The 12,547-nt window shown below is 29.2% G+C and overlaps 2 protein-coding genes across 5 annotated transcripts in view; one reads left to right on the forward strand and one right to left on the reverse strand.

Moving 5' to 3' along the window:
- Positions 1–12,547, forward strand: part of LOC136997154 (putative uncharacterized protein DDB_G0282133) — a 114,907-nt gene that overhangs the window by 27,607 nt on the left and 74,753 nt on the right. The gene's annotated exons all lie outside the window — the stretch shown is intronic.
- On the reverse strand, positions 647–12,532 carry LOC136997157 (uncharacterized). 3 transcript variants are annotated; one of them, XM_067347588.1, is made up of 9 exons: positions 8,479–10,016; positions 7,514–7,753; positions 7,344–7,409; positions 7,195–7,269; positions 6,623–6,709; positions 6,303–6,541; positions 6,075–6,237; positions 5,640–5,779; positions 647–2,073 (listed from the first exon to the last, which is right to left on the reverse strand). In XM_067347588.1, exons 1-8 carry the CDS (start codon positions 8,690–8,692, stop codon positions 5,661–5,663), a joined length of 1,203 nt encoding a protein of 400 aa, XP_067203689.1. In that variant the 5' UTR covers positions 8,693–10,016; the 3' UTR covers positions 647–2,073; positions 5,640–5,660. The 3 variants fall into 3 exon arrangements, with proteins under 3 accessions (XP_067203689.1, XP_067203690.1, XP_067203688.1); XM_067347587.1 differs by lacking the exon at positions 647–2,073 and having other exon boundaries at positions 4,504–5,779; positions 8,479–8,733; positions 8,827–10,016; XM_067347589.1 differs by lacking the exons at positions 5,640–5,779; positions 6,075–6,237; positions 6,303–6,541; ... (3 more) ...; positions 7,514–7,753; positions 8,479–10,016 and adding exons at positions 11,974–12,168; positions 12,394–12,532.

The raw sequence follows: 12,547 nt of genomic DNA on the forward strand, positions 1-12,547 counted from the left end.
AGTCATTATGTTTCTTATTAGCTGCATAAACTTCAGAACAAAATCTTACACCATTATATAACATTTTTTTAAACAATGTACAATTTTCTAAATTAAAATTGTATTCTTTAACGCATATATATATTCCTCAGATGAAAATGTACATATTTCTTTTTTACCTAAAAGAACTACTCCTTCGCATCTTATAAAATGTTGCAATTTAGTTTGAATAATATTTTCACAAAATTTTATTATTGATTTTGTTGATACTAACTCATTGCACAAAATTGGTAAATCACTAAATATCAAAAACTTGCGAGCTATTTGCTTTACAACATAACGTGGACTTTGTAACAATTGCAGCAGATGACGATTCTGTCCTTCATATACAAAAGCATTATGAGTCCAAAGAGGACCCCAATTTAAAACATTTTGTGCAATGTGAGTTAAAAGATGTACATTTAATACCATTGATGTAACACCAAAATACTTGTTAAATAAGAAAACATAAGTCAAAAATAATTCGTGTGCCTTTAGCACATTTTGTTTTGTAACAGACTTTTGCAAAAGTATATTTGTAGATTTTGATAACATAGCAAGATGCTTCAAATATTTTTTTTTTAAAAACCTTTCAAGCACGGTATACAATAAAATATTAGCCAAGATCTCCATTCAGACGCTTTCCAAATATTTATTTGTGAAAGAGAACGAACAGATCGGGTGATAGAAGTCAAAGCACATATGTTAGTGAAACGTTCATCAATGGCAGATATTAAATGCTTCATAGCTATTTCATCATTTTCCATGTTTTTCCAAAAATTTTTACGAGAAGAGTCAAAAAGTAATTCTGTAAGTATAAAGTAAAAGTAATCGAATCACACCCAAAAGAATACAATGCATATAATCGGGCACAAATCCAGTTATCAAATCAAAGAAATGTAATTGTAATAATACTGTTGGCCCCTTTACGCCTTTCACATATCGTTTCCTATCATTACGTTCGTTTCGTTTTTCATATACTTTCTCGATATCTTTTATAGTAGACTCTGTTGTTCGATCAGGTGCTCTATATGTACATAAAGGGAATCTCTGCCCTTTCACTGTACGTTCAGCTTTTTGATAACAAAATGTACATGCATAATAAGAATTGATCCCAGACATATTTAACATTTTAAATCGAGCTACCAAATCAACTATAGCGCACAAAGGAATCACTTTGCTTATTACATCTTTTCCATTGTGATTCCAATGAAAGCCATAAAGAGATAATTTATTAGCTTGTTCAATAAAAGGTTGTAAAAAGACATTTTGGTTTGGATCATTTTTACCAACATACAATCCAGCAAGTAAGATGTGTTAACTCCTTTCTTTTGGCGGCAGTTCATTTATCGTAATATAAATGGGCCATATTATTTTGCCACAAGATTTACCCATAGGAATACCATCAGTATTAAACGAGTACGAGAAATTATAAAGATGTGAAAGAATATTTCCATTATCAAAGTGTTTTCTATATTCTGCTCCATCATAGATATCTTCTAAAGCAATATCGTTAATTTTTGAACGATTAAATCTATAAGTTAGAAGGGAATCAACAATTGTTGTATTTTTAAGAAGTCTCTTGAATTGAGATTCTAAATCTATGGATAAAAAATAATTTGAGGAGTTAACACTGATAACATTTCCACAGTTGCAATCGATAGATTCTGTTAAGTTATTCTTATTTCCATAATATTTTTCACATTCTGGACAAAAAATGTGATATTTGAAAATGTCACCTGATCGATCTATATGATTAAAATACATGTACTTGGAGCTTGGAATTGTTTCATATCCATACATTGTATTTATCATTTTTAAAATGTCTACTTGTGCTAGCCACGATAAATTATATCTTAATCCTAGAGTCAAACACATAAGCATAACGTCTTCTGCAGTTGATTTTGTACACGGACAAATGGTACGTTTCTGATGTGATTTTTCTTCCCAAAAATTTTGTTCTTTATTAATGCGACAAAATTGTTGACAGAAAGATGCTTCAGATTCTTCCTCTCCTCCAGAATGATTATTTGTTGAAGAACATAATTCAGATTCCTGAAAAATTACAGAGAGGCATAAATATTTTCATATAAAATTAATATCAATTGTGAAATATAAAAAATAAATGTTATAAGCAAAAAAATTTTTATTTCTCTTCTAGAAATGTTACAGTTAATTTGGTTAAATGCACTAATGCAGTAAAAGCTGTATAAATGTACAATTATAATAATAAGATTGATAATTAATTATACAAGTTATTATTTTTTTAAGAAATTTAAGTTTTACTTATTTAATAATAAATAATTAAAAAAGTAATTTGTAATATTAATAATCTTGTTTTATTTATTTATGTTATTATAAATTTGTACACAATAGTACTTTAATATACGTGTGCATTAATACATTCAAAATATTATTTTGCATATCAAGAGACACGGTAGTGTCTCGCGTCAAGTTCACGCGCAGCGCAAGACCGACCGTGTATCTTTACGCGAGCACATGAGCTGATAGGAGTCGAGATTTTCATATCTCAATAATGCGTGGACCGATCGAATTTATAATAGGCTCAATCGATAGAGCACATGCGATTTACATAATAAAAGTATCTTTACTTTTTTTGTACATGCTTTCTAAAAAAATATATTAATTGCCAAAGTTTGCCAAAGTCGAAATATGCCGAAATTTATGTAAGTCTTGGTCGTCGTCGTCGTCGTCGTCTGTTCGTCATCCTTCTCTAATATATAAGTTTTTCCTTTGTCAACTAGAAGCATCAAAATGCGACATGGTTGTCCTTTTCTACATCCCGTGAAATGTCGATTCCCGCATAAGAGCGTCTTTTTTCTTTCCTTTCTTTTTCTAAAAGATGTCTGTCCTTTTTCAACATGGCGGCGCTCAGACCTGTCAGCTCGCAGCTTTGATGATACTAATCACATTGATATAATTAATATCGGTCGTAAAATGTATATGTAACGTGTTGTGGAGACGAATAGAGATAGTGTATATCAAAATAATAGTATTCTTTATAAAAAAAATTTTTCTCGTCTTGAAGTGCAGAAGTGTAGCAACACACATGCTGACACACTCTTAAAAGGAACGTTCACAACTCAGCTAGCAAGCTCACGTGATAATGACGTGACTTTTTGATTCGCAATTACGTCAATTATGACATAAAAGTAACGTGATTCTAACGTACATATCACGTGATTATGTCACATCTTATTGACGTCATTTTATTACGTCAGGTAGACGTGAATATAACTAAAAAAGTATCAACAAAAGATCTCTACATGACGCATTAGAGATGTTATTGTAAATTTAAAAGGAAAATAAAATACATTAAATAAAGAACAATTGTATCAATGTATTTAAAAACAATAAAATTACAAATGTCCGAACTAATAATGTTTTTTAATGCTGTAATGAAACAAAGTTTATCGAAAATGCTGCTACAAAAGTTTACAATAATGTAACATATGCTTATAACAAACTATCTATAATGTATGTAAAATAGGAAATGAAAGATAACAATTATTATATGGAAAAACAAAAGTTTTGCAATGCACATTTGTTATTGGCCAAAGTTCTAAATCACCAGATATATCATCAATTTTAAAAATATTCAAGTTATCTGAATTAAAAGGATAAGTATACAGCGAACTATATGAACAAAATTTTTTACCAATAATTGAAGTAGTGCCATCTTTGTGTGTTACAAAGTTATGTATCTGTATAACTTTACTATTAATTATACAATAGCAATCAGCCTGAGAGAAACTATAAATTGACAATATATAATTATTAAAATTAATTTTTTTGTATTGTTTGCAAAATGATATTAATGGGATTGTCGGTCCGTGACAATGCTCAAACAAATGACTTGCAGGTAAGTTTTCATTTATATTTGAAACAAAATTCGCTTCATGTAACCTTTTACAAAGCTGGGTTAATGGTTGTTTTGCAGACTTAATAAGACGCTTCAGCTTTCCTAAACAATTTTCAAAAGGAAAAGCTGCGAAATTATCCAAGGGTCCATACACTGCGACATCTGCTGGTAAATGAATTAAGCAATGAACATTATAAATTAAAAATTCCAAACCATACAGATGTTCACTGTGTTCAACAAATATTCTTAAAAGTTGCGAAGCTATCTTACAACCCAATACCGATATATGTCGCTTTGAACATAAAATTACAATGGCTGTATGTAATAATAAAAAATGTTTGTACACAGCTTTATCAACAACATTGCACAACAGAACTGGTCCCAAATATAAAAGAAAAATCCGAAATTCTGTAGCTTTAAACCGAGCTAGTTCTCTTAAAGGTCTTGGTTTTCTATTTATTTCTTTAGGAATGAAATTACTCAAAGCGGTCATATTATCAGAAAGAGTTTGTACCACATTCGCAGACAATCTAACTTTCAAATTTCCATTAATCCAACATTGCAAAAGCTTACGAGTCACACCTAAGCAGACATTGTGCATATAATCGATTGGGAAAGAAGTCACAAGTCCAATGTTAAGCTGAAGTAAAGGAGAGTCACCTACATGGTGATCCTCATCTTGTTTTGATTTAAAGGTATCATCATTTCTAAGATCGGCGTTAACATTTCGAAATATCACTCTTCCATTAAAATAGTTCCCCGATACAATACATTTTTCACACGAGGAGTAACCCCCGTGTGATTTAATGCATTTTAGGTATGAACGTGCAGGAGCATCACATACAAAAGAATGAACTGTAACTCTGTAATGAATATTATTGAAATCAAAACCGTTTTTAAGCAGTAAAGAAAGCTCTTCTATAAACTCCTTTAAAAAACTAGCTAATGGCTTCGGCTTTGATGTTCCACAAAAAACACCAATAGGAAAAGGAGTTTTATTGTCTGAATTTTGAATAAGCCCTAAAATTGGCCACAACTGGGTATTGGCACTCTTAAATAATGGCAACCCATCAACATTAAAAGTTAAATTAATAACTGCATCCGAAAATTTTAGATTACGCGTTAAATGTTGTTCAATGGCACTTTGAAGTCCCATATACACAAATTCTCCTGTTTCCATCATTTTCACATTGATTTTTGAAGGAGTTTTTAGCAGAGTTCTCACATCAAGAGGCAACTCAGGATGAAAAGGTACTAAAATTTGCAGCAATGAAATAATGGCCACATGTGGAATATTCACGTTTGATACAGTCTATTTTCTTAAAGAATCCCGCAAAGAATTGGTAGAAGATTTTTCAAATGTTGAAAAATTATTATCCATTTCTTGTTCAAAATCAGCACATTTAAAATTGACAAAATCAAAATCAGAATTATCCAAATCAGAAAAATTGTTACTACTTTTGTTTGTATTACTAATAATATCTGATAAACCGTCATCACTTGAAAATGTATGAGAAGTTCCAGCACTAATTTGTTCATTTGTTACTCGTATAGATTGATCAATTAAAGGTAGTTTTACTTTAGTTTTAGTAGCCTTAGACCTAACAATTTTATTAATATCATTTGCAACTCTTCGGTACAGTTGTCTTTTACTAATAAAAACTTTACGTTTAGACATTTTGGTATCTCAATATAATAACAAAACAATAAAATTAAAATAAATTTTAAAAAATCAAACCTTTAGAATGCTATTAAATTTTTATCTAGCATTTCTCTTTCTTTCTAGAGACAAACGTTGGGGAGAATGTTTTAACCATATCTTGATGTTGTCGTTGATGTTACTTTCAGGAGTGTTTGGTGACGAAAATTGCACTGCACCTAAAAATTATCACTTTGTAAACACCATCGTCGCCATTATATAATTAATTTAAAATTATACATATAAGTAAAAATTTTGCAATAAGGTGAACTGTTGTAATAAATATTCCTAATAATAATAATTTAAAAATTTTCTTATAATTATTTTTATATTATTGCTGAGATTTGTCAGTAAAACAATCAATCAATTCAATTCTTTTCTTAAAGTCTTCTTATAGATTCCGTTTTACTATTAGTTTTAATAAATTTTACTTTAGTCCTAATAAATATAAATAAAAACAAATGAGAAACTTACGTATTATCAATCTATGTAACCGTAATGCAGAAAATGATTTCTTCCCATTTCTTGTACCAAAAAAACTATATTTTATGGCGACTTCGTTCGAGAAAATTTTGCGAAGAATGGTATTGATTTTGGTCGTTAGGTTGTGTCCTCCCAGAGTAGATAAATATAAGCTCTGTAAAAAAATGTTTTAGTAATAGAACAAAACAATATTCTGGAAATAATTATAAAAATAATTACTAGAGTAGAAAGATTGGCATCGTCTATTAGATGTTCTTCAATTCTAATAACATCTTCCAAACTTTTAATCGGTAGACTAACAGGCAATTCTGGGAGCTCATAGATAGCAGATTCAAGCAGTCCTTGTTTATTTTTTAAAGATTTGATAATTTCTTCACCTTGTTTTAAAATTTGGTCATTTTGTCGTTTGACGTATGTGATTAATTTTAATATAATTTTGTTGTTGATATTTGTAGTTTCTGTAAAAATCGTAAAAAATGTAATTGTAATTAATCGTAAAAAACAGACACTACTTTACTTAAACAGAAGAAAACACGTACCATTAGTCAACACGTCTTCAGTTTCAAAACAAGAATTGTCATGATAGTAAGACCTAGATTGTCTTGGAGTTGAAGGTATTCTTATTCCTATAAAAAAAATTTTGTAAATGTAAAAAAATGTTTTTTTTAGAGAGAGTGTAAGCTCAGTTCACGTGCTTAGGGTTGCGTAAATTAATTAAAAATATTATAATTTTTTTCTAGTGTGTGTGTGTGTGTGTGTGTGTGTGTGTGTGTGTGTGAGAGAGTGTGTGTGTGAAAGTAATTAAAAGCAATTTTTCGTAAAATTTCTAGCTAAACGCAATGGTTACATATGTTATATAAATGTAATATTGCAATTTCGAGATAATTTTAGTCGAAAGTACTTACTAAATGAGCTATTTTGATAAATTTTTTCAGATTTTTAAATCAAATTACGGAGGTATATAATAGCAGAACAAAAAGACTGTGACGGATGGACACATACGCGCGCAGAGAGAGAGAGAGAGAGAGAGAGAGAGAGAGAGAGAACAAAATTAGATGAGTTTCCTATAGTTATTAAACATATGGTAAGTGTATGAGAAATTTAAACCCACTATTATCACAGTTGCCACGGTAATTAAGCTCAGACAGTAATCTTCGAGGAGTAGGTGTGCTTTTTACTTTTGTTACTAGAAAAAATAAAATAAGGCAAAATAAAACTATTAATTACACTAAAGAAGGCATTATTACAAAAAATTCAAACCTCTACTATCATTACAGTTGTTCTCCGCTTCTTCAAAAAGATTACGCTCCAAGAATTCTCCACTATCTAGGTAAACATAAAACATAAAAAATTGTGGGTATTAATAACATTTATACATGTGGATATTAATTATGAGTATTAATAAATTTAGTACATATTAGTAAACCTACCAGACATAAAAATCTCTTGTTGTACCAGAGGTTGCACAGGCGGAGGATGTGCAAGAATTGCTGACGACTTCTTCGTTTTTAAATAATTATTATTTTCCTCTTCCTCTTCACTACTACTTTGAAGTCGTTTCGGACATTTTCTTTTTCGTTTTAAAGTTACTTGATTTTCTTCTATTTCACTGCCTATGTCAGACGTAAGCTGCAATTTTCTAATTTTGGTATTGGCCTTAATTAAGTCATCTAAAAAAAATACATGCACTAAAAATCAATGTTAAAGCAATGGATAGATAGATAGTTAATAATATGCCGACTTAATACAGCTAGTATATAAATATTTACAAATTAATGTATATAATCTCTATGTATACATAAAATTTAAGATAAGTTATCGCTACATTCTACATACAAAGGCCAGCTAATTAATATAAAATATAAATGCCATGTATGTACATATTTAGACAAATAATCAACTAACTTGCAGTAATTTTCGTGATAAATATTATATATGTGCAATATATATATGTGTAAATATATGAATAGAGTAGATGTAATTTTACATTCTGCATATACAGCCAACGTATATATTTTAGCTACATACTAGTACACATCTAATAGATGTCTATATATTTCAAACAATAAAAATAATAAATAGATGATTAGTGTTTATGTTAAATCTCATTTATAATTACAAATTAAAAATATATTAGAATATATATCAATCAACTATATTAAATTTTTAAGTTGTTTGAAATAGCACAGTTGATAGTCTATAGGTATGTTGTATATGAAAGTATTTAAACAAGACAGCACACATGTTCAGATTCAAAAGAATATCCAAAGAGATGTCCTGTCGTCCCAAAAATGTTCTCGCGATACTCTCTGAACATCTTTTGGATGCTATACTGTCTGGGAAGTAAGGTTATATGAACAAAAAAAATAATAATTAGGTATAAAAGCGTACTAACCTGTTTCAAAAAATACTCTTTTGATTTTATACAGTTGCCACTGGTCACCTGGTTGCTCACCCTTTTTCAAACACTTGTCAAATAAATGCTGCTGCTTAATGTGTCGTGGCCAAAATGATTCTTTTTTAAGCGGTGTTAACCATGATTTGTGCACAATGCCAAGACCACCTCCACCTTCTTCGTCTGATAAAAATTCTACGCCGATTAAAGCCATTATAATAATTATGGACTTGTTGCAAATAATTGCAAACTAATCTATTGAAACAATTATAATCAAAATTAATATTTTATTTGTTTCTTTATTCTCAAATTTCTTGCCGGTGGGCGCAAAAATGGCGCATTACTTACATGAAATCAGTCGAAGATAAAGCACAATAGTTCAAGCAACACACTGTACAATATGTTTATACTCACTATTAAAATGGAAATCAAATTAACTGCCACATGCACGCGTGTTTGAGTCTGACCTCACCTTATTATATCGTATAGTGATCGTGCAGTGATGCAAACTCGCTGATCGAAACCGCTGATATAGGAGAGGTGCGCAGACAAACGAAAATCGCCTACATCACGCTTCCGCGTGCGCACACGGTACACGGTAACGACTTTGCATTATGACACACAAGTAGTAATATATACATATAATAATAAGTATTATAATATTAAAAAACACAAAATTTTCCTAAGAGGTAATAGATTAAACATGCCGAAAAAATCGAATTATACATATATATATATATATAATATATCGACGTAAATAATATAGTTATTTCATTAATTTTTTAAATAAAAAATAAAAAAATGTAAAAAAATGATTTTATTATGTTAAGAAACGAAATGCTGTAGATTGCGATTCAAACTTAAAAATTTTATTAAAATAAAAATTTATATATAACTACAATAATAATAAAAATTATTCAGTGTCTAATAATAATAATAATAATAAAAACTTTAGATTATTACAATAAACTGCAGTCATATATCATTATTTAATTATTATATATGTCATTATATACATATAATCATAAACAAATTAATTATATAAAAGAGCAACAATTTATCAATTATAGGTAGATACTTTTATATACTTACCTATAAATAGTGTACTTACATTAAATATATTATATTATTTTAAAAAACAATAAATAATATATAAAGATTTAACACAATAATAAGATCGTTCATAGGACGTCATTTAAATGTTATATTGACATCATATTATAATAATAATTTAGTCATATATATGTCGTCAATGTAACATCTAGATGACGTCATATCGACGACGTCAACTTTTGGTACTGTAGGTGACGTCAAAATAACGTACCAATTATGTCACTTGACGTCATTGTCATCAAAATCACTTCATAATCACGTTATTATCACGTGAGCTTGCTAGCTGGGAAGTGTCCCCTCCCGATTTGATTCTCCTTGAAATATGTTGTAAAACATACAATTTGAGAAGACACGTATTTTTTTATAGCGGCCCTAACTCAAATTTAAAGGGTGAAACACCCTTTTGAAAAAAAACGAGTTTTTTCTTTGTGTGTAACTATCGCCAAAACCGTAGGAGATATAAAAAAATGTTTCAAGTAGAAGTTGTATGGCTTGTAATGGGCTTTATAACTGTGTAGTTGAATTTTCAAAAAATGTAATTTTTTTTTAATTTACTCTTACCCCTTGGTATTATTTTTTCGAATTTCAAAATTTTTGTAATGACAAAAGTTGTAGCATTTTTTACGCTGATTTTAACCATATATGATTTTATTATGTTCCGAAATCGCATCTTTCAAAAATAAGTCATCAGTATCATATTATATGCGTCGCGCTGCATGACGCATTGTTTATACCGCACTTGTGTTGCGCAATAGTCGTTAAATAAATATAAAAATGACATGTTATCACATATTTAAGGAAGAAAAGTTAACTAAAATTGTTGCTAAAGCATCCCTTCCACATTACACTCTTATAGATAATCGCTGCATTTCGTATGCAGCGCGTTGTCATATACAAGTTAGCTATCAGCGCATATTACACTTTGAAGTTTTGCTTGCAGTGACCACGGGAAAATAATTTATGAAACGAAAACAGTGAATGAATCAATCTATTCAACATATATCCACCCTGACTCTATTTTCTTGGCCCGACTTGACTGACAATGAATAAAATTCTGTACATACTCTTTTTCAATAATTTTAATATACTGCGATATATTCTACATACTATTACATTCTATTAAATTATTACGATTTTTTTAAACTATGGTATATAAAATCTTGAAATATAAAATGTATAATATAAGTATAATTATAATATATTGATACAATAAATAAGCTTTTATATATATATATAAGCTTATTTATATATATTATAATTATACTTATAATATACATTTTATATACCATAGTTTAAAAAAATCGTAGTAATTTAGTGGAATGTAATAGCATGTAGAATCACAGTATATTAAAATTATTGAAAAAGAGTAAACTGTACAGAATTTTATATTTTATTTCATTCTCAGTCAAGTCGGGCCAAGAAGGTAGAGTTAGGGTAGATATATGTTGAATAGATTGGATTCATTCACTGTTTTCGTTTCATAAATTATTTTCCCGTGGTCACTGCAAGCAAAACTTCAAAGTGTAATATGCGCTGATAGCTAACTTGCATATAACAACGCGCTGCGCACGAAATGCAGCGATTATTTATAAGAGTATAATGTGAAAGAGATGCTTTAGCAACAATTTTAGTTAACTTTTCTTTCTCAAATATATAATAACATGTCATTTTTATATTTATTTTGCGACTATGCACAACACAAGTGCGGTATAAACAGTCATGCAGCGCGACGCATATAATGTGATACTGATGACTCATTTTTGAAAGATGTGATTTCGAAACATAATAAAATCATATATGGTTGAATTCAGCGTAAAAAATGCTACAACTTTTGTCATTACAAAAATTTTGAAATTTGAAAAAATAATAACAAGGGGTGGGGGTAAATTAAAAAAAATTTCATTTTTTGAAAATTTAACTACACAGTTATAAAGTCCATTACAAGCCATACAACTTCTATTTGAAATATTTTTTTATCTCCTACGGTTTTGGCGATAGTTACACACAAAGAAAAAAACCGTTTTTTTTCAAAGGAGTGTTTGATCCCTTAAATTTGAGTTAGGGCCGCTATAAAAAAATACGTGTCTCCTCAAATTGTATGTTTTACAACATATTTCAAGGAGAATCAAATCGGGGGAGGGGACACTTGTGAACGTTCCCTTGTTAGTATTCTGTAGTTAGTGGACAGAAAGTGTACTTTGTGCACATTGGTAAAATCGGCAGGTATGTAATGTTTATAGAGAAGAAATGTCTAACACTTGGATTGAAGCTGACGATACGTTAATTAAAAAAAGTCAATGGCCTAGAGGTGCTAAAGATGTTTTTGTCATTCTTACAGAAATTTGATCAAAAGTAATCTGTTTTTATATATTACATTATTACCTTATCCATCACATTCACAAGAATTTCTTCAGAACTGTGGATGCTGTTAAGGCAAGTATCATTTTCATTTAACATATCATCATCATGTTCACTAAAAATAATGACATCTTCACTTGACATAATATCATTTTCACTTAACATAATTTTATCATTATTTTCACTTGACATAATTTCATCATCATGTTCTATATGTTCCTGAAATAAAAGAAACAGATAATAATTAATATTCTTTTTTTACAAAAAAGTTTTTACAAAACTTAGAGTTTTGGTAGAATGACTGACTTATCAGTTTAAGTGGAAAAAAATATTATTAGTTTATTGCTTTTGTAAAAACTTTTTTATGTGAAAAAAATATATCAAAACAAATTCTTTTTTAAAGAAATATATATACTTCAAATTACTTGAAATATTATACTTAACCTGCACAACAGTCTTGGTAGTCCGATTTTTCTGTCGATATGCAGTACTACGAGGAATAGGAACATCTTTGAAAAGATACTGCTTGTACTTCATGCTTTATGATATATGTATATATATATATATATATGTTTTAAATAATTTGTAAAGGGGGGTG

This window comes from Linepithema humile, chromosome 1, assembly GCF_040581485.1.
Source record: "Linepithema humile isolate Giens D197 chromosome 1, Lhum_UNIL_v1.0, whole genome shotgun sequence".
Taxonomy (NCBI): domain Eukaryota; kingdom Metazoa; phylum Arthropoda; class Insecta; order Hymenoptera; family Formicidae; genus Linepithema; species Linepithema humile.